Below are 23,206 nucleotides of genomic sequence, written 5' to 3'. Positions count from 1 at the left end.
CGGGCCCAGGACAACCCGGCAGCACCCCACTTGTCACTTTTTTCCAGGATGACAAGGAACCGTTAATGAGTACTCTTTGAGTTTGGCCAGTCAAATCCACTTAACTGTTACCTCGTTCAACTCACATTTTACCAGCTTCCCCGCTGGTAAAATGGACTTTGTAAAAAGCCTTGCTGAAATTTCCCTGATCCACCAAGTTTGTAATTCCATCAAAAGAAGAAATCAGATTGGTCTGGCATGACTAATTCTTGAAAAAAACCCACGCTGGGTCTTAGGAATCACAGCATCCTTTTCTAAATGCTCACAGACCGACTGCTGAATTCTCTGTTCTATGACCTTTCCTGGTATCGATGTCAAGCTCACTGGTTGGTAGTTACCTGGGTCTTCCTCCTCCCCCCCTTTTGAAGATGGAGACAACATTTGGCCACCTCCAGTCTCTTCTCCTCTCACCTGTTCTCCAAGAATTCTCAGAGATAATAGACAAAGGCTTCTGATCATGAAGACAGTTTCTAAGCACGTGGAGATAAACATGCTTTGAAAACATCTTCAAACCTTTGCACTAATCAGACAAAGATCTAAAGAGTGGGTGCCTCTGCCCCCTTCTCCACTTAACCCTTAGTGTGTTCAGACAAGCACCTAAGCACAGCTATGGTGACACATTTCAAACAGAACAGATTATTTAGATCTATTCCAATCTGGGTTCCAGCCTGGCCATGGGACTGAGTCACCCTTAAGTCACCTTCTGCAGACCTCTGCAGAGAGCAGAGCTTCTTGAGCTCACTGCAGCTTTCAATACCACTGACCATGATAACTTCCTGGACTTACTCTGTGGAAAGGCAACTGGGAACACTGTGCTGCAATAGATCATGACCAAATCCAGAGGGCAGCAGTGGGGGAGTGCTTTTCAGATCCCCGGCATTTATGCTATGGGGTGCCACAGGGTACTATTTTATCCCCAGATAGGAGACACTGTGGGTGATTGGTTCCCCCACCTAAGAAACTTATCCATTGTCTGCCCAAGACAAGACTGAAGTTCATCTGAAGGAGCAGGTACACAGTTTGGGGGGTGCTTCTGGAACCCGCTTTGTCACTGGGTGCCCAGGTAGCCTCAGCTGCTAGAAATGCCATTTGTGGACTGGGAGAGCGTGACCACAGTAGTTCAGGAACTGGTGACTTAAAAAAGGGATTGCTGCATTGTGCCCTACGCAGTGCTTCCCTTTGTATAACATCATCTCAGTAATTTGTATAAACAACCCTATAAGATAGGTCAATATTATTGTCCCCCATACTGCAGATTTGCAGATGGGGCGGAGAGGGGGGATATATTGAGGCTGTGAGAATAAGGCTTCATACAGGGATGCACAACATGTTTGCAGTGAAATTGGGATTTGGAGGTTAAGGCTCTTGTTTTTAGCCTTGCTGTTAAGGGGCTGATCTGCTGCAGGCACAAGCGTGTTTGCCCATTACCTTTCTCAATATAGCTTTTAGGTGCCCAAGCCGGATCGCCGTCTGCATACGGGTCATTGTACTGCACGACCGCAGCCTCCTCGTCTTCATAATCCACAGGTGGCGGAGGTGGCGGCGGCGGAGAGTCATCAAACATGGGCATCTCATCGGGAGGCGGCGGCGGAGGTGGAGTTGGACTGTCAGCAACTGGAAAGTCAGTGGAAAAGAGGACCTTTGTTAGATTTTGTGCAAATGGAAGTAAACACATGATCAGTGACCCACATCTTCCATCAGATGCTAACGGCATGCACTACCCGTACCATGCACAGATTAGAAACAAAAGCTCTGCGTGTTAAAATGCTATGATAGATGAGCTTTGCAGGTTTCTAGCAGCCAGGTAACAACAGGTGCCGTTTTCCACGCAGACACTCTAAGGCATCATAAGCGGCACGCTAGCAGAGAACAGGAAGGGAATTCACTCAATAGCTACACATTCCAAGGGTGCTGAATATTGTAGCCCGTTATCAATCATGTTGTGTGTGGGCTCAAGACAATTTTGTTACTTTTGCTCTGGGTTAGCAAAGTACCTGAAAAACAGAGAAAGAGCCATCGCTAAGAGTCCTGGCTTGGTTATATCCCCTTTTAGCATTCACTGATGTCAATAAGAACAGAATCAAGGACGGAGTTAGAATCAAGAGCCTGACGCACACCTTGGCGGTCATTTGTACAGCATCTGCAAGGCATCATTCCATGCCTACCAGATGTTGTCCAGCATCTGCTTAAATACCTCCAGTGAAGCACCCATCTCCCAAGACAGGGTGTTCCACTGCTGAGCAAGTATCTTCTTGATAGGAAGTTTTCCCTACACTTTAGCTGAAATCTGCTACCCTTCAGTTCCCACCCATTGGTTCTAGTCCTGCCTGCCCTACAGCGCACCAGAGAAGAAGTCTGATCATCATCTGTGCTCCAGCCCTTCAGGTATTTGAAGACTGCCGTCACATCTGCCCCCTAATTTCCCTCTTCTCCAGGCTAGACATACACAGCTCTTTCAACTTCCTCATAGGACTTGGGTTTCCAGACCCGTCACCCTCTTCTGGACCCATTCCAGTTTCCAGAAGAGAGGCCTGTCTCAGTAAACGTGCAAGATGAGCTCCTGCACTTTCATCCTCTAATAAGAAGGTGAATGGCTACCTACTCTCTATGGAGCCTCATTGCAGTGCTGCAGACTAACCCTGCAGGGAGAGAATCCTGCATATTCTCAATCATGTACCCCACCATGCACAAACAGATGCCATTCTGAGTAAGAGAATTTCACAACAAAGTGGCTGCGGCTCAGTTCTCACGTAACACTAAGCTTAATCATCGCTTAGCATGAGCGCACAAAGATTGGGGCTCCGGGTGAGAAGATTGTGGGGTATAAATAATTAATAATTAATAATAATAATAATTTTTTTTCCTGGCCCAACTGCTGTTGTGCCAAATACTTCAGAATACCAGCTGCTAGAGGGTCACCGCTTCCATGCCTTGCTTGTGAGCATCCTAAAGGCATGTGGGTGGGCAACAGGTGCTGGAACAGCAGGGCTCCAAAATCTAAACCCTGTTCAGAATCTGACTTTAGTAGGTAAGCAGCAGTATAAGCTGTTGTTGTCAGTGCTGTGTTATATGACAATAGGCCCATCGTCCCTCTGGGAACGTCTGCCGCAAAAGCCACACTGAAATGGATGTGTTTGCTGCAATACAACAGCTTTTCCAATGCAAGACTAGACAACGTTCCCAACGGGTTACACCCCATAATTTATTGGTCCAATCCATTGAGCATGAGAGACAGACATGCACATGAAACTGTAACATTTTCTGGACTGGATCCATTTCATATGGAACTGGCATAGGGGGTTTAAAGAGAAACGATGCCCATTCCACAATTTTCTTTAGCTTAAGAACAAAATATAATGCTCATTCAGAATAGAGCATTCTTGGTTTTGTCCAGCTAATGAAAATCTTCATTGCACAAAAGAGCCTCAGTATTGACGTGTGCTTTTAAATCAGAACCTCCCTTTCCCTGAAAAAAAAGCTTTTCAGCAGATACAGTGATATCACTAATGATACCTCTGTGTGTTTTACGAAACACCCCAAATTCAAGCTAGCATAATGAAGAGACACCAAATAAGGCATATAATAAACTGAAGTCTCAATGCCCCTTTCATTTAATTACTGAGATTTTAAGTGGTCAAATTTTTAAATGGCACTAATGCCTAATCATTTTCCGTTCATTCATTCTTTTAAAATGTTGTAGCGGGGGAAATGCAAAACTAATTGCTTGGATTGATCTGAAATATGAAATGCATGCCCTGATATTCCATATCTCTAGAATGTCACTGAGCAGAACTCATTAGCCACAGTTAATTTAAGCTTCGTGAAGTGCACTCTTCACATCTGTATTTCATATAAGCCAATACAGGCTCCCTTTGCGGCTTCACATGCTGGTTTCAGCTTTGGAATGCCCAGGAAAATTGTAATCCATCCAATCTCAACCCTGCAGTTGCAATATTGGCAAAACTAGGGCAGGGATATCTCAAGATGCACAAAGTGTCAGCTGATGTAATTAATTCTATACTATTTACCAGCTTGCTTAATGTTTGACTGTATTATTAGCATTGTATATGTATGGAATGTTTCTTGTGGGGTAGGGTATGGTGATCACTTCTTATATTTATTTTAAAAACTGGAGTATAAAGTAATTTTTAAAAATGCACAAAGCATCTCACTATCACAACCCACTCCTAAAAAAAAACAAAAAACCCAGAGGATTATCAGTACTTCCTTCAACCAGGGTGGAACCTTTCGTTTATCATTTCCAGAAAGCGTTGACAGTATAGAAAAGCCAGGGGTGAGGGGGAAGAGAGGGATATGGCTCAGAGGGCTGCAATATGTTGAAGGGATTGGTGAAAACTGGAGAGGCCCACCCTTCAGTGAGCAGAAGTGTTTTCACTTGCCTAATGCCACCATAGGATGACACAACTGAGATATACCGTATTTTTCTGTGTACAAGATGCCCCCATGTATAAGACTTTTTGGGGACTCAAATTTAAGAAAATGGGGGGAGATGGCTCAGAGTGTTGAGCGCTTTTTTTGCGGAGGATTGCCCAGAGTTGTTGTTGTGGGTTGCAAAATAAAGGCTTTTTAAACCTTGATGCCTTTTTGTGAGGCTCTCCCAAGTCAAAAATATAAGTTTGGGGATTTCACCAGTTTGCAGGGGGGACTACCTTGATGACTATGCAGCCTTCCCTGGTGCTGTTTCCCTTGTAGCTAATCTCATACCAAGTCTCCAGACTGCATTTTGAACTCTTTAAAAAGAAAACTGTTTCTTCTGGGACAAGGGTAACCAGGTGCACACATACATATCCCTTTGAGAAAAGCCAGTTCCAAAAATGCCGTTAGTAATCATCATGCCAAAATAAATAAATAAAAACACCAGAAGAGAAGGCACTCCCCTTCAGTTCCATGTTGGCACTAAAATGAAAGATGGAGTTAGCATCTCACAGAGGAAAGAAAACAAATGAAACGACTCCCGCCCCCCCCCCCCCCCAAAAAAACACCCAATAAAGACCAAAGGAAAGAGCCTGACTGGCCAACCATGCATGCTAGGAGAGAGAAAGAGAACCGGCTCTACTCTTTGGAGAAGCTGAGCTGCCAAACTTACTGTTTTCCTGCACCCTGGCCACGAAGCCTGTGAGAGGTATCTGTGGAGTCAACTGAGGCATAGGGGGAGGGGGTGGAGCAATAGAAACTGGAAGCGACACACACGCCATAAACGGGGAAGTAAACACAGATACAGGAAAAGGAAAACAAAAACAAAAAGCAGCTGTCATTAACAATGGACCACAAAACAAGGTATGCAATGAACAACAGGAATGCACACAGCAGGACCTCCTTCAAAGTTTGCTTTCCCAGCAATACAACCTCTGCTGAACTGCATTTTTAGCCAATTTGCAACTCCATTAAGGGGCGGTGGGGGGGCCAACTAGGGATGAGGCTAAAATCCACACTTCCTGTTTCAGAGGTTTCACTTGTTGATTTGAACAAAACTCTTCTTCTTCCTGCTTTAAATCCAGACGTCCTGACATCCTGCAGCAAAATCTTGCAGGAACTGGCAGCTCATAAGGGGAAAGTGCAATTTGTGTTTTAGCAAGAGGATACTTTTCACAGTAAAATGCCATGGGAAAGAGCTCAATAGGAGCTCTGCTTTGCAGCGAGAACTGAAATAAACAAGCCAGAAAACGGCAATGGTTACGGAGGTGATTTGTCTATGGATCCCCACCCTTCTGTGTAAGACTGAATATACTACATTGTTTTATATTTTTATATTTTGAAGCAGCTTTGCGCATGCCTTCAGGAAGGCTTTTAGGAAAGCAATTTGTTTTCAGAAGAGATGGCTTTTTTTCTGCTGAACTGCAATTCAAGAAAATCCACAATTCAAGAGAACTAGCAAATAAACATGTCAGCATATCCCTAAAAATAAAATGACTTTGTCTCTGCCTATCAGTCAAGCTTCATGGGACATATTTGTAAAGGGCTTCATTTTTTATTGCATTCCAGGGGTATCAGAATGGTGCAGGATGAAGCTACCTGGTTTTCAGCTTCTTACAGCAAGGATTCTGTGCTCATCTGTTCAGCATCGCCAGGAAAGATCCTTGTGGCTGACAAGGCAGTCAAAGAGCACAGAGAATCCTGAAGGCCAAGCAAAGGCCCATGTTTAAAATACGACAATGGCATGTTAAGCAAGCCGATAGCGCTGAATCTGTGTTTTGAGTCTTCTGCAGAGGGACCTTCAAATTTCCTTCCTTCCTTAGGCTCATGGGAAGGGGAAAAGAGGTAATTTAAAGGACTTGTGAGGATAGCCAACAAGGTTTGACTGCGTGTGTTGGTTCCCAGTCTTGCATGTGCATGACCGCAAGCCTTCACAAAGTCTGTTGCATCTACATCAGATGGAGACAGAAGTTCTATCTCATTAACAGCCATGCCACCAGTCCTTCAAAGTCCACTTCGCCAGGGCCTGAGCTGCACACAGAATTAAGGGACCATTTCACCTTTGAAATGAGCTTTGAATACACACCCACCAGAGCAAGCTGTGTATCAAGATGTTGGTCTCAAGAGGAGTTAGATGGGACAGCAGGACGGGGCCAGAATTTTCAGGGGATGGGAACATTTTTATTTTAGCATTTCATCCAATCTAGATTCGAAGCATCTCGAAGGCCCCACATTCAGCACAGTAGTAGAGGACAGGGATCAAAACTTTGAAACAGGTTCTAGACTGCCAAGTACGCAGTAATTTTAAACAATGCTGGAATTCAGCATTCCTCTTTTGACAATTAAATCTGAGCGCCGAGTTAACTTTGAAACAAGCTAGCCTCCCCTATGTGCCAGTGTAACTGAAACACACCATGATGGACTGTTTCGAAGAGATCTCACTTCCAGTCCCATCCCCCCACCACCTCCTGAATTCTCTTTCTCCTCTACCCACAAATGCTACAAATTAGGTCTGTGCCTGGCATGAAAAATGCAGTCCAAGGGAACTGGGAAACCTGGAAGCTATACTGTCAAGACTGGGATGTTAAATCATTAAGTTTCAGAAAAGGATGAAAACAACTGACAAGTTAAAATTAGTGGCTAGAGGCTATTGTTTAAAGCACGGCACACTACTCATATATCGGCCTTGTGCCTGTACTTGAACAAAGGCTGGCAATACAAAAAAACACATACAAAAACAAAAATGCTAAAATGATTAGGACATTTCACGAGGATATTTCTGTCCTACTGAAAGCCACCCGCTGAACGTGACAGGACCGTTTCTCTGTATTTTCACATACTTTACCTCTGAACATGGACAGGCAGCCAACTAACTAGTAGTGCAAATTTAATTCACCATTTCAACACAATGGGGTTGGATCAGACAATAGGTCCGTCACCGCATGTTGCAGTACAATGCGTAGAAGGGAACAAAAGTGTTCCTGAACATCTGATGTGAACCACACGTACATGGGGACACTGCATTCAGCTACAGCGCATACAATCCAATATTCAGAGACCCAAATTGCAAAGCTGATCTCCTCCACAAAATATGGTAATCAGTAGTCTGAATCGTGAACTATATGTGTTGGATTGCAAGTGTCTATACCATATTCAAATGTAACATCTCCATATAAACAGGGAGGAACATTAAAGGTGGCTGTCTGAATGGGGAAAGGAGGACTACTCTTCCAGGTTATGGGCCAGATTTCTAACCTGGCTCCCTGATAATTTATAGTTGATCATAATAGGAACAAAAACACTATAGCTGAAGCTGGGGACAAGGAAAAGGCTAAAAGGGAGAGAAACTAAACAAGATTTTTAGGAAAGTCCTTCCAACACCATGGACAGTTATTCAGTGCTGGAGAAAAAAACACAAGTCACATTCACTCCTAGTTTAAAAACATATTTCTTTCAAACGAATTATTATCTAGCAAAATATACTGTGTGTATTTTCTAGGCCCAGTTCAGGTGTAACATTCTTGGTCTAATAAAACCATGGCCGGATCCTGATATGTAATCATAAGAGATTAAACCACAGTTTTCTGGTTCAGATGGAACAGGAAACAGTGATTTACTAAACCACAACAGAAGTGTCAAAGCCAAACACAGAACAGATGAAAGAGAACAGAGAGACTATGATGAAGCGTGCAGACTTGTTTCATCTGAACCAGACCTTAGTCACCAAATTATAGATAAATCAAGAGAAATGCAAAGCTATCAAATCACAAAAGCGACCCCAGGAGTTCTGGGCTCTGTAGTAACCCAGCAGCTTACTTGAGTTTTGAGAATAGAGAGGACCGCCATTAACATGAGGCTGAGCAGAAAACGAGGCAGTCACAGAAGGATTCCGCCTAAATCCACCAGAAGAGGCCGAAGAAGTGGTAGAGTTGTGTCGGGATATCTGCCTGGTCATAGTGCCATACTGGGAACCAGGAGCTGACCCAGGAGCAGCTGAAAAGCAGGCACCAAAAGGAACCAACAAAAAGAGATAAGCAAAAATAATAACACTTGGGGAGAGAGTGCAGAAAACCAGGAGGGAGCACTTACAAAGCCCACAGCACAGAAAACATATGGAACCCCAAGACCCCAGGGAGGAAAATTGATGGAGCAGAAGATTTGGAAGGAAGCTACTTAATGTTGAAGGGGCAGGGCTGAAATTTACTCTTCTTTATTTATAGTTTTAACTTCTGAAAATGCACAATGCTATTAAACTCTGAAACTTCATTAAACTTGATCCTCATGGCTTCCAGAGCTACTGGATGTCCTGCAGATAGAATCCTGTTACCTACACTGAATTCAACAAGTATAAATGTATTGCTTTTTATATTATCTGGACAAATAGCGGACATTATTTCTTCCATGCTGTTACAAGTATGACTAGTGTTCTGAAAAACAATGGACTAGCCCTTGAACTCTTCTTGTGCATAAAACAGAAGGCATGAGGTCCCACATAGAGTTTACATCATTAACACATTGGAGCCCTCAGTACAAATCCAAAATGTGATGTCTCCCAGGTTTCAGATCAATGAAGAAGGTAAAAACTTTGCCCAAGGGAAGTGCTATAAACAATGATTATCAGTTGTTATCTACTTAGCTATGCAAGTTTTCTCTCTTTGGTAAGGTAAAAGTCCACATTCACTAGTGAAACTTGTAACTCTCATTTGCTAAAGCTGTCTTAGTTAAGACAGTCAAACACATCATTACTTTGAACAGGTGTATGTGTGCCGTAAAGCATACCATTAGGTCATACGAACTCTATTTCACCTAGTATTAGAACATTTACCAGTGTTATCTGGGTCAAAGCCTCTCAAGTTCATGTCAAAGCAAAAAGCATCCTCCTGCTGTCTGCCTGTTACAGAGCAGCCTCCCTCAACCTGATGCTCTACAAATGGTCCTTGCCCATTGCTACCATCAACCATGCTTGCTGGGGCTACTAAGAGCTGGAGTTCAATCGCATTTGGAGGGCAAAAGGGTGGGAAAGGCTGCAGTAAAGCAATCAGCATAACTGTATGAGTAGTGCCTGCATAACTAGTAGTTATTTCAGCTTTTAACGTTTGTGAAAGCAAAGGCATGCTAAAGACCAATGCTAACACAATACAAATCGTCAATGCCTTGTATCGTGCTACTGAATATAGAGTCCCAACCAAAACCATTATTCTGTTTATTAGGTAAAAGGTAAAGGGGCCCCTGACCATTAGGTCCAGTCGTGACCGACTCTGGGGTTGCGGTGCTCATCTCGCTTTATTGGCCGAGGGAGAAAGCGTACAGCTTCCGGGTAATGTGGCCAGCATGACAAAGCCGCTTCTGGCGAACCAGAGCAGCGCACGAAACACCGTTTACCTTCCCGCCAGAACTGCTTTCGAACTGCTAGGTTGGCAGGAGCAGGGACCGAACAATGGGAGCTCACCCTGTTGCGGGGATTCGAACTGCCAACCTTCTGATCAGCAGGTCCTAGGCTCTGTCATTTAACCCACAGCGCCACCTGCATCCCTTGTTTATTAGGTACACCTGGTTAAATCAAGGAGGCTCAATCTGTGGCCCTCCAGATGTTGTCAAACTGCAACTCCCATTATCCCTGGCCAATGGCCCTATTGGCGAGAAATGATGGGGTCCTGGATCCAAAAGCTTTCAGGGGCCACAGCTTCCCCTCCCTGGATTAAATTAAACATTTCAAGTTAACAAGTTTTAAAAGTTGCACTTTGAGAGTCAAATGCTGTGTGGTTTCAAGAAAGCACAAGACTACCTATGGCTAAGACCCACGCTGCTGGTCCAATTTCAAGTTAATTTATAATACATGCTAAATGTAGTAAAAAGCACTGCTCACCACTTCAGGGCAAGCTATCAAAAGAAGGCATGGTCACCCCAATGTGCTTTATGCACATATATCACATTTATGCGATATATCCAAGGACTTAAGAATGTGTGAAATTGACACATGGTCTACACAAGTTACTTTTGAACACAAGACTGAAGTAGGATCTGTGCCCCACTGAACTGGTTATATTTAATTATTCTGAATACCACATTACCAACAAGTTTTCTGAATGCATAATGTGGATTTGGGGGAGAAGAAAACAGATCACAGGCACTTGCCCATTTCTGGCACACCACCTGGTGCCTGCTAGTTGTTCAGATTCTTGTAATGCAAGGTGCTCTTCTGCTTTGGAACAGACATACATGCTACATAAACACAAATTAGGCACTCTGGCTTTGTAAATTTAAGCACATAGCAGTGGGCCACAGGATCAGAGGTTTTCTTGGTTTTTGTTTTAACGGCAAACTGCAAAAATGACTAAAGGTCGCTCACCCCAGTACATAATGTACATTTGGGTGATGCATACGGCAGAGCAGATATTTGCACCCGTAAGGCCCAATCTATGGCACATCCTCATCAAAGGATCTTGTACAATAAGGCTAGAAAGGACCTCTGCCTGAGACCTTGGGAAGGTACTGCCTAATAGCATAATAGGCCAGGCATAGCCAAACTGCGGTCCTCCAGATGTTTGGGAATACAATTCCCATCATCCCTAGCTAACAGGACCAGTGGTCAGGGATGATGGGTGTTGTAGTCCCAAACATCTGGAGGGCCAGAGTTTGCCTATGCCTGTAACAGGCAATAGTAGGCTATTTGGAATAGGTGTCACTCCCTATAAAGGCAGACTCCTGTATCTATATTTAAACTTTCAGAGGCTTTCACCACAGAAAAAAATTAGTTGGGGTTAGATTGGTTAAACCCCCAAGCTTCTATTATTGTAGCAGGACAAATGCACACAACACAACCCAGGATGTATACATTCATTAGTTAACAAAGGGGGAGTTGATTAAGTATTTTTGTTAAAGAACTGCAATAACGCCAGCTCTTTCAAGAGGTCTCACCTATCACACTGCCCATGACCAGAGGCGGGGGCATTGGTGGTGCTGGTGGAGCTTCGGGAGGAGGAGGAGGAGCAGATATGTGTGCTATTAAAATAGATTGCCAAGTCAGGCCTTGATCCAGAGCTTAACCTTTTGACTTATGGTGAAAATGCGGGGCAGATGAAGGTGCCCCATTTACAATGCGGTGTTGGCTGCTTATGAGGTCACTGGGAGGCCGATTCAGCCAAGTGGAGGTCCATTTCCACTCCATCACATGGCGAAGCATATTTTACCATGCCCATCAGACAGAACTCATCAAAAACCAAGAGAGGAGGAAGGGCAGGAGAAAGCACCGCCTCCAGCATATGGCATCATGTCTCTATGCATGGTTACATGCACTCTGTGGCTGAGCTCCCAAGTGGACACCATGACATCTAGCTTTCCCCCAACCGGGTGCCCTGTGGATATTTCTGGACTATAATTCCCACCATCCCGAAATGGCATGGCCAATGGTCGAGGATGATGGGAGCTGCATTCCCAAACATATGGAAGGCACCAGGTTGGGGAAGGGAATACAGCTGCCTGCATCCACACTAAATGGCCTACAACTTTGGGAAGGCTATACAGCCATTTAAGTCCGTCTCACAATACTCAGTAAGAGAGTCATTAGTCAATGGGGGGGGGGGCATAAAATATGAGCCTTGGCCCAGATAATGGTCCCATGTCTGTGTAGACTTGCAATTCCTTACCCCCAGGCTGAATTAACATTTCATCTGCATGGAAAGGGCCTATGCGCATGCAAAAGAAGTATTCAAAATTTGTTTGTACACCCAAAAAGGAGGAATCATACTGTAAATCAAGACGGCAAGACTAAGAACAATTCAGTAGCAGAAGTCACGAAATTCCAGCTTAGATTTAGTTCCACATTTGTCTGATTCTGCTCAGATGAATGGTTTCCCCACTACAAGGAAGTAGTTTCCATTGAGAAGTAATAGAGGTTGTTGTTGTTTAGTCCTTTAGTCGTGTCCAACTCTTCGTGACCCCATGGACCAGAGCACGAGTGGTAGTCAGCTGAGTTTTACTAAGAGTAGACCCACTGAAATTCATGGACCTGACTTGGTTTACTCCGAGTAAAACTTAGTTGAATGCCATCCTAATACATTTCAATGCTCTCCAGCATGTGCTTGGATCATCATGGTACCCCTATGGTACCCCATGTTAAAAAAAATTCAACATGATGATTCAGCTACCCTTTGAAAATAGAAGAAAACCTACAGCATTTCCTCAAGGCCTCTTTTAAAAATAAACTACACCCACTGAATAGATGACTGAATTCTATCTGCTTCTCTGAGGAAATCTGAAAGCTTTTCTTTGATTATAATCTTTCTGTGTTTCCCGGTCCTAACACAGTCCACATTCTCAGCCCTTCCTCGAAATCCAATTGAACGACAGGGCAATCTACATGGAACAAAGTAGTCTCCATCTCAACCCACTTAATCATTTGAATTAGGCAAACCGAGATAGCGTGAGAAAGAATAATAGTTGAGGAAGCTAATCTAAATTGTGAAGGGAGGTGGTTTATTGCATAAATCCACAATTTTTATGAGCCGAGTTCCCTATTGTGGACGAAACTGCATTTTACCATATTAATGCAATGTGATTTTTTTTTGGCATTCAATTCAGGGCCAGAGAACTTGTGGCCCTCCTGATGTTGTCGGACCACAACTCCCATCATCCCTGACTATTGGTCATGCCGGCAGGGGCCGATGGGAGTTGGGAGTCCAACAACAGCATCTGGAGGGCACCAGGTTGGGGGAGGCTGTAATATAACTATATGAGTAGTGTCTGGATAACTAGCACTGAATATTTATTTTGCCTTTATCTGAAGACACATTTCAGTAGCAACCTACTGAAATCAACACCTGTGAATGCCCTTTATTCTGCTACTGAAGACTTGAGTCCTATGTTGTGCCTGTTTAGCAAGCCAGTGGGTCCTGGTGGTCCCTTCACTTACTTGCACAATTGAGAACTATTAACTTCATCCAGCATCTGAATTAATCCCGTCTATTACATAGGATATTGTTTAAGGAGCTTCTTGGAAAATACCTTGGCCAATAGTCGGAGGTGAAGGTGTAGGCACGGCAATGGGAATGCCAATACTGCTACTTCCGCTATTTTCTCGACTGCCACTTCCGCCGCTGCTGCCACTGTTCAAAAAATAAAATAACAAAAGGTCCAAGCAGATAAATAGATGTCTTTCAAGAACAATTATTCTAATATATGTTATACTTGAAAATGAATCCAGGTCAATAGTGTGACATATTACCTCCGTTTCACGACAAAGCCAAGAGCTATAAATTAAATCCGCCCCCCTCCCCCAAAAAAGGAAGAGAGGGAGAGATCCTTGCCTCTTATTATCATATCAGCAGAGCAGAATGCACGAAATTCTAACAGATACAGATGTAATTAGCTAAGTCATTACGTACTCACACACACCCCGTTTCAGCTATCAGAGTATTTAATTTAAAAGTGTAAGCAACCGTTCTGAGAACTAAAGAACTGTTAGCCTAATATAATGTTCCTAAATGGTTACAAGCACCCTAAAGTAATTAAGGGTGATAAATTGAATGTTAAAGGTGTCAAAACATCAGCAATTTGCAACTCTGATGCCATGTACTCTGGAAAAGGTTTCCTTGTTCCCAAAATATCAGAGTGGCACTACACATTAGGATCGTTGTGAAAAAGCACCGGAAGAAGGTAAAGTGTTGGGAGTGTTGGTGAATTTTGTTTAACACTCTGTTCATTAAGCTGTCAGCCAACCTAATGAGAAAGAAAACATATCTCCTAAACACATCTGGTGGAGACAGTGGAGAACGGGGCTTATTTATAGATGTTTAACCCAACAGCAATTCACACCTAAGGACAGGTTTCTCTGGGTGAAACTCTACTGGTAGTGATATAATGTGCATTCATCAACCTATCCATGACCCCAATTTAGCTCCTTAATGTTGTCTGAATAGGGATGCGAAAGGGACAGAGACCCTTTGGAGAAGCTGAGCCCTTGATATTTGATCAGAGTAACTTGGTCCTTGTCCAATTTGTAGTTGGCAAAGAAGCAGTGGGTAGAGAATATCTAGGACCGAGCGGAGACTGTTGAGATGCCCTTGTTAAGTTTGCTGCTGCCAAAAGGTGTAACATTACTCCATTTATAGTACTGAAATGTTGTTCTTGCTGTATGCCGTTACATTTGCTATCACTTTCCTGTTTCATTATTGCTGCTGTTATCAAATTGTTCTTGCAATGGTTGATTTTGTGATGTGTCACCGCTCTCACTGTTGTAGCAGCTTTGAGAAAATGTTTTGTTTGTGCAAAGGCGGCATGCAAATAAAGTGACAATGATGATGCTATCCAGGTGAGCATGGTCTCAGTCTAGCCCTCCACCTTTGCAACGTATTGGAATAGTGCTGCAGTGTGCTTTTGGGTGAGTCAGAAGCTGGAGAAAATGACCCACATGGATGCAGACCAGTCAGATACAAAAAGAAGGAAGTTAAGCACGCTGCCGGCTAACTTGAGAGCCATTGAGACAACAGTACAAAAGAACAAATTAAAAATATACTACCCACTGCTTCCAATTATCCACAAACATGACAAGACAAAGCGGCAAGCAACAAGCATAAAAAAAATCAGTCTCTCTCTCTCTCTCTCTCTCTCTCTCTCACACACACACACACACACACACACACACACACCTACATGAAAGAGAAGAAATGAAGATTGCTAGCATGATCAGAGATTATTCCCAGAAAAATTAGTGCTCTGCATGCCAAGGATCTTGAACCTGTTGCCATGGCTGCAGCTGAATCCCGTACCACAAAACACTTACATGACACTGAAGAGTCCATTTCCGCTGCCTCAAATAATGAATGTACAAAAAGACATTTATGCAACCGTTTTAAATAAGACAGTGTTTTAAGTGACTGCAGCCTCTCTCAAAATAGAACTATTGTCATTTCTCAAGCTCTGCAGCAAGTGCTGGGTTTATAAGCTTCCATTACACTGCTAAAAAAAAATCAAAATCAAATCACAGTCTGCTCATTACAATGACCATTGGTATGTCTTTAACTATTAATGCAGCATAAGCCACAGTGCTGAAAATTCTAACCTCTATTCCACTACAGCCAGCAGCTGTGTTCTATTCTTCTCCAAAGTTTTATTGACACTCACAGGAAGCCAATTTGGAATAAGAAGGTGGTCCCGTTCATTCAGAAGAAACCTCTAATAAAAGTCTGGGAATGTAGACTGAAGAATGGGGGAACAAATTTTGCATGCCATTTGTAGATAGTGGCCAAATTATACGTCCAGAAGAATCACATGTAATTTTACTACATCAAACTCAGCATGTCTGAACCCTCCCCAATCAAACTATCATTATTTATTAGTAATTTATATTTAGTAATATGCAATTATTTGTATGTTTTAAACAGATTTTATATATGTCTATGGTTTTAATTCTATTCATGTTAAATTGCTTTTTAATGACTGGTTTTCCCCCTGTGTTTTTAACGATTCTTGTTTTTATCTGTAAGCCATTTAGAGTCCCATCAGGGGAAAAGGTGGAGTATAAAAAAATAATAATTCAATAATTAATCGACACACTGCTTCATGTCAGAATAACTGGTTCTGACCAGTTAAACAAACATTAAAATATGCATCAAAACACAGCAGCGATTAAAACAGGAGACTCAGGTCACAGGATGAAGGGAATGCCTGTGTACACAGGTGTGTCTTCAAAGACCGGCAGAATGCCAATACAGGTACAGAAACGGTCTCTCATATTTCAGCAGAGTGCGTTCCAGCACCAGCAGTGAAAAAGCTGGCTTCTATGGCTGATAGCTATCAGCCACAAGTCAATAATTATCAGACTGTGTCAAGACTAAACGGGTTCCATTTGTTGATCTTAATGCCCTTACCAGGAAATGGATATTCCCTGCAGTGGAATCTGGGAAGGGGCTGCACTAAAATCCACCAAGATAGACTGCTAGATTTCCAGAAGCAGGGTTGTTGTTTTTTATAACACAGTGAAATATTTAAGCATGTCATCTGCCTACCACACCCACACACCCCAAGTCTGAAGTGGGATTTCTCATATTTCAATTGACTACTAGTAACCACGAGACTATATAATTATCTGTTTCTGTGGTTGTCCTAGAATTAACACTTTCTCTACCTAGAAACAGCAAAACACATTAAACTCATTGCTTCGCAGAAGAAGCTTGACAGAAATCTGGTATGGGCGAGCCATACACACAAACTTATTAAGTGTGATCTTACATTATACTGTTAATTTCAGAGTTATGACAGCACAACCATCTTCTACTCCTTAAACCATCTATCATCAATAATTCTCCCTCTCAAAGTAAAAAAAAGGGGAGAGGGGGAGGAATGAAATTGCTATTTGTGCATTTGTTAAAATGGTTGGCAAATATGAGTTTTTATTTAGGAAACAGAGGAATGGTTAACTTATAAAAACAAAAGGTCCTGAAGATCAAGCACTCTAAGAAGATTTGCTCTTGATCTTGTCTTTACCATTTTAGGGTCTGTAGTGATGGTGGTTATTCAGCAGTGTTGCATTTGTTTTACATTTTTACCCTGCCATCCTTCCAGATGAGGCAACAGACATGTTCGTTCTAGGGCTGGGTGATATCTGGTTTTCAACATCACAAGATATCACCAATTAAACATCACAATATCTCGATATATCACAGTACGTATCTGAGGTAGCAGAAGGTCCCGCCATATCTCCCTGCAGTGGCAGAGGGCCTTGCTGCGCCACCCTGTGGCGGCGGAGGGTACACCACTCTTCCCTGCAGCAGAGGGCATTGACGAGGCTCCCTGCAGCGGTAGAGGGCCTTAAAATGTAAGGAAGTAAGGATTTAATAAAAATATTAAATAAACTTCCATATAATATATTTAATATATTTTCAGCTAATTTAAGAGAAGTTTAAGTGATTTACTAGTCAAGTTGCATCTGCTTCCACACTCAGGGGTTTAAATGGAATCTGTGCATGCATAAGCCCCACTGAGTTCAACTAAACTGACTTCTCCTTTCCTGGGAGGAAGCCTCATTGAATTCAGTGAACTCTTCCCCCTCCTTGCTGCAAGTCCTGCAAGACCTGCTCTCTGTCTAGCCCATTTATAACTGGTCCAGTAAGACAGGGCCCTGACTGTCTCCTGCCTGACTCCAGCTGCAAAGGCTGCTTCTGCTGTTAAGGGATCATCAGAGTATTGATTAGGGGCAGGATCAAGATTTAGCTTTGGAGATGTCCTATTTTAGCTGCTGTCTGGATTATGTCCTTGTATTTTCATTGTCGAAACCTTGTTAGGAATTATTATCAATAGTTTGCTACATAGCACATAGGAGGACGGGTGATATTGTTATCAACAGATGGGGCAGGGGAAGGCTCAAGATTCCTTAGGCTCGCAGAAACACTTCAATATTTATTTGGATCCTGGTGATAGTCAGGATATAAGTCCTGTTTCAGTTTTTTCCCAAGCAGCTGTTCCTTAATTGTGGGCCGGAAGAGACCACGAGTGAATTCTAAAAACCAGGCTCACATATCAATGAGTTCCACGGGCTGTGCTGGAACCACAACTGAATACCCTTTTGTTGCAAACAAAGCAAACTTTAGAAACAGGAAGTGCTTTGAACTAAAAAGTCTTTGTTCCGTATCTCTTATCCTCCAACGTCTTTTATCACGCTTGGTTGGGATCAAGTTTCAGAACAAGCCCCCTGCAGAGTCTCGAACTGTACCTGTGTGTTCTGGGCCTCTGGCTCAAGGATGCCGTTCTCCCAGGACTGTGCTGGCTTCCAAGCCTTGCAGGACTGGTCATGTAATCATTAGGGACTGTTGGCGGCTTAACAGGCTCCAAAGTCTTATAAGGTGTGTTCCGTCTGGCGAGATGAAACAAGACACAGAACAAAAGCAGGTGGGGAGAGAGAGAGGGAGGCTTATTAATTGACTAAGGAAACAAGTAGCTACAGCACAGTTCAGTGTACATCACGTTAACAGTGTTTCTCAAGCTTGGGGGTCCCCCAGCTGTGGTTGGACTACAACTCCCATCATCCCTAGCTAGCAGGACCCATGGCCAACAAACTGAAGCTCAGTCTAGGTAAGACTAAAGCACTGTTAGCGGGAGACTCCTTAGACCAGATAGCTGGGAGAGGCTGCTTAATGGAGTTACAGTCTCTTTGAAGGAGCAGGGATATGGCTTGGGGGAACCTCTGGCTCCTTTGATGTCACTTGAGGCTCAGGTGGCATAGAGTGCCTTCCATCGGCTTCGACTGGTGGCCTAGCCGCACCCCTATCTGGACAGGTATAGCCTAACGTCTGTTGCCTATGCTCCGGCAATCTCTACGTCTGATTATTGCAACGTTTTATATGTGCCTACCCACATTTCTTACCCTTCAATGCAACTGAACCTAACTTTCCACCTCCAAGCAATTCATTGCCTTCAAAGGCATCACGGAATTCTCCCTTCCTAGCATTAGAGTTCAATAAAATAAAGAGTTCCTTCCAACCCTGTCGGCGCTAAACAGCACTTATTGGTATTTCCTTAGATTTATAACCCTCGCGCTCCTTTTTCGAGTTCCCAGCAACTGCTTGCTGCTCTGCGTAGGATTTATATACTCATCTAATCCTTTCTTGTGTCATCTACAGCACATAATGCCTTTAATACCAATGGCTAGTTTCTGTAAGGGATTGCCTTTTCTTAAACTTCCACCTACAACCTAAAGCAGGAAGTTTCTGCTCCGCTGGGTGTCCAACTTGGCAACTTCTACTTTTTTAAAAAAGAAAAAGCTACATGCTTCATTAAATAATTTGTTTAAAATTCTGTTTAAAATAGTTTCTCTACTTTATGAGTAATTTTGCTTCCTAGATTTTTTTTTTTATCTAAGGAAAATTAAGCAAGCTCATGAATGAAAATTTCTCCTTTTTCTGTATTAAAAACCACTTCCACCCCAAATCAACAAGTCACCTATGCAGTGGGGAAACCATAGAGCCAGCTCTAAACCACAGGTGGCTGTTAGATATTAAATATATTTGGATACTACTGTTCAATAATTCAGGTTGTTGTTGTTATTTATATGCCACTAATCTGACTGAGTTGCCCCAACCATTCTGGATGACTACCAGCAAATTATAAAACCACAGTAAGTCAGCAAACATTAAAAACTTCCCCATACAGTGCTACCTTCAGATGTCTTCTAAAAGTCAGATAGTTGCTTATTTCCTTGACATCTGATGGGAGGGCATTCCACAGGGCAGGCGCCACTACTAAGAAGGCTCTCTGCCTGGTTCCCTGTAGCTTCACTTCTCGCGGTGAGGAAACCACCAGAAGACCCTCAGAGCTGGATCTCAGTGTCTGGGCTGAACAATGGGGGTGGAGATGCTCCTTCAGGTATACAGGACCAAAGCCATTTAGGCCTTTAAAGGTCAGCACCAACACTGTTAAACTACTACTGATTCCATGCCAGGTTACTGGAGCATAAATTCTCTAGTCTGGCTTTCCATGTTTCCCAAAGATGGTGGCATTGTGCATTATTCTAACAACATTCTATACTCCTAGCAATAAACCTATGCCTCTTCCACACGCATACACCTCATTCCAAAGCTGGAGTGTTGCTCATTTTTCCAGGTTCAACATTTGACTTCTACCCAAGTCAGTCTTCCTCAGACTTATTGAATCTGAATCCTTTACCTTCTGTATTTTAAATTTTTTATATATGGATGTTTTATGATAACCTATATTTGTAACACCTAGTAAAAGGTTTGGCAAATAAGTTTTTGTGTCCCCCCCCCTTACAAATAGCTCAAAAACTTCAATTTTTTTGGGAGATTTTGCAAAAAAAAAAAAATCATCAACTTTGCCCAAGAAAGAAAGAAAGAAAGAAAAAAGAGAGCTCAACAACGTTTGTGTCTGGATTTTCATTTTTTGAAATATGGCAACCCTATCCAAGAGAGGGCTTTCAAGCAGACGCTGCTAATCTCCTTGAAGTTTATTTCTTAGTGTGTCTGAGAAATCACAGCACATCCCCACACCATTCCCTAGGGGTTTTTACCTTCCCAGAGCACCCCAACCTATAGTTTGAAGACCTAGGAATGAATGGTCTAAGACTGTACCAATATAGCAACCTATATTGTAAAAAAAAGGGATGCTCTGGTATGTTATAGACCTTATTCTGGCCCTTGCAGTAGAATGTGCTTGCTTGTAACAGGACTTCAGTTTCTCACCCTCTTCCCACAGCCTCAAGGCTATTACAGATCTTAGCAGGGCTCTGGAGGAGCCAGTCCTGTAAACAGAAAATACCCACCAGGCAAAAACAGATGGACTGATATAATGCCGATGTACCAATTCAATCCACTTAAGGTGTCAGACTGCATAAACAGAACATATTTCAGAGTGGGTGTTCTGTTCACGCATTGGAAACTTAATTTTTTTAAAAAAAAATCCTCTTTGGCTGTAACAGGAATGAAATAGCAGTCATCCCTGCCACCCTGGGCCAGCTCTACTATGAGGCAAAGTGAGGCAGCTGCCTTAGGCAGCAGGTGCTGGGAGCAGAGGTGGTAGCAACATGTTGGAGTTACATGCACTCTCTGAACTAGCCTTCTGCACTCTTGTAAATACCAGAGCTGAAGTAAGACCAGATACTGAAGTCTGCTAAGCTTCTGTATGTGCAACTGGGTGGGTGGGTGTGCCATTCCCCCCCCCCCTTCGCCTCAGAAAAATATCATTCACTGGCCCCAGCCTCCCTGCCCAGGTTGCAATCCTAAAGGTCACGCACTAAGGAGATGGCTGTATTGAAACCTGTTGAACCTACTATAAGAAAATGCGCTTTTCGGATTGAGTCAGTTATTCAGTGTAGGAGGTAGTCGCATGGAATGATTCTCAGTCCAAAATATTAAAGGTGATATCCAATTAAATCATACCACTGTAATCAGGGAAACTTCTGAGTGCATTGATTCCATGGGTCTACTCTGAACATGATTTCAGTTGGATACCACCGTGGTATTTTTATAACAGAAGTGCAACTGCACAAGTTAAACAAACACTAGGAGACAGAGACCTCAAATGCTAGAAAACTGTTGACCCAAGCAATTAAAACTATGTTCTTTGTCAACCGAAAAGGAGAATGAAAGTCTTATTCTTACCCCAGAGTTCCCCGGCCCGACATAGGAGGACTTGGTGGTTTTTGTGTAGGCGGATTTGTTCTTGACAGAGTGCCAGTTCTCGCAGGCTGGTTATTTCCATGCTGAAAACCAGAATAATGCTTTAATTTCTTTGGACAGAAATAGCCCCAACTGTTATGTCGATGCAATGCTTGAATACACTAATATATGAAGTGAGGATTCCCAGACAGCTTTTAAACCACAGCTTCTTTTGCTGCATACGGGATTAAACACAAGAAGAGAAATCCATGCCTAAGCTTTTTAATTCTAAGCCCCCCACCCCACTCCTTTTGCACATTTGCACCCACAGTGAATGAAACCTAAGCTGCGCTAAGCATAAATAACGGCTCATGAACCAAATCTCATTTTAGTGAACGTGTCAGATCCACTGAATTTATTTTGTATTCAAGATTTACATAGGCATGCAAGTGTTTCTGGGAAGCCTGATCTAAGGTGTAAGTCAATAAGAGATAAGCATCTACCTAATCAAAGCAAAGCACTATGTATGTTAGAGAAAAATTAAATTGTTATCTATGGATAAAATGCACTTTGTCAATATATCAGTGATATATTAACTGTCAGTTGGAGCTGAGGTTCAGCACATGTAAACAACCTATGAGGTTGGGGGAAGAGAATAAAGGAGTATAGGGGAGAAAGAGAAGAGGGAAAAGGACTAGCTTTCAGGTGTAACGACTCAGCAGCCTCTATTGTCATGGGACATTGTGGGTCAAATGAGAAATAACTCTTCTTACCTTGGCTTTTAGCCACTTACGTTGGCAAAAAGAAAAGGAGGAAGAAAAGTAGAAATTAATGGCAAAATCTTTTACTGTTCACATGGCAGGTTTAAGTCATAATGGCACAATTATTGGCAGCATTTGTTTTCTTCACTGTAATCTACAACTGCAGGCCAGTTCAGAGAATAGCTTTCGTTTGCCACCATTGAGAAAGCAGACCAAGTTTCCACAAAAGGAGGAAGTTTTGTCCAGCATTTTTAAAATTTAATGAAGTTTCCATCCCTCTAGCAATTGTGAAACGCTGTCCAGGTTGACACTAAAAACCATTCAATACATTTAGAACAGCCTCAAAACACCTGAAGCAGGTGAAGGCAGATGGGGCTGGTGAATGATGCCCACCCCACCCCAAAAGACCAATATTAAGGTCCATGCCTGCTTGGTGCCTTAAAAAAATGGAACCCTAGCCTGTGAAGGTGGATTACATGAGATCACATACAAAAGAGAAAAAAATTGATCTTCCCATCCAGGACATAGCCAGCACACACAAAGATTAATCTTCCAAATAAAGCAATATGAGGTTGTGAATTTCCTGCATTGGCAATGGGGTGGACCAGATGATGTTTTAGGTCTCTTCCATCTCTTTTGATTCCCTTCAAGAAAGACAAATGGACTGCAAGTTATATATACCCAGGGAAATGGTAGTCATTCTGGTTGCATCACTGCCAGCATCCATTCACACAAAGAGATAATCAGCAGCTCTCTGCTAGCCTAGTTCACAGCAACCTCTCTGCATGCAGTTATGTACATTAATATGCAACAAGCTTGAGGATGTGGACTTTTTTGGGGTCAGAATTTCCAAATGCATATAGTGCA

The 23,206-nt window shown here is 42.8% G+C and overlaps 1 protein-coding gene across 12 annotated transcripts in view; it reads right to left on the bottom strand.

The window, feature by feature from the left end:
- ABI1 (abl interactor 1) overlaps positions 1-23,206 on the bottom strand; it is a 96,255-nt gene that overhangs the window by 3,262 nt on the left and 69,787 nt on the right. Inside the window, exons 4-11 of one of the 12 annotated variants that reach the window (XM_083704957.1) lie at positions 22,352-22,366; positions 21,582-21,682; positions 18,182-18,322; positions 13,477-13,577; positions 11,392-11,475; positions 8,290-8,466; positions 5,147-5,233; positions 1,468-1,653 (exon numbers count right to left, since the gene is read on the bottom strand). In XM_083704957.1, the coding sequence (XP_083561083.1) occupies positions 1,468-1,653; positions 5,147-5,233; positions 8,290-8,466; positions 11,392-11,475; positions 13,477-13,577; positions 18,182-18,322; positions 21,582-21,682; positions 22,352-22,366 (892 nt within the window). The remainder of the gene's footprint in view (positions 1-1,467; positions 1,654-5,146; positions 5,234-8,289; positions 8,467-11,391; positions 11,476-13,476; positions 13,578-18,181; positions 18,323-21,581; positions 21,683-22,351; positions 22,367-23,206) is intronic. The other 11 variants (XM_083704963.1, XM_083704962.1, XM_083704961.1 and 8 more) reach the window with 11 other exon arrangements.

This window comes from Podarcis gaigeae (genome assembly GCF_964106915.1).
Source record: "Podarcis gaigeae genome assembly, chromosome: 12".
NCBI classification, from domain to species: Eukaryota; Metazoa; Chordata; class Lepidosauria; order Squamata; family Lacertidae; genus Podarcis; species Podarcis gaigeae.
The sequence above is the reverse complement of the archived record's forward strand: the minus strand, read 5'-3'. Positions and strand labels throughout refer to the sequence as shown.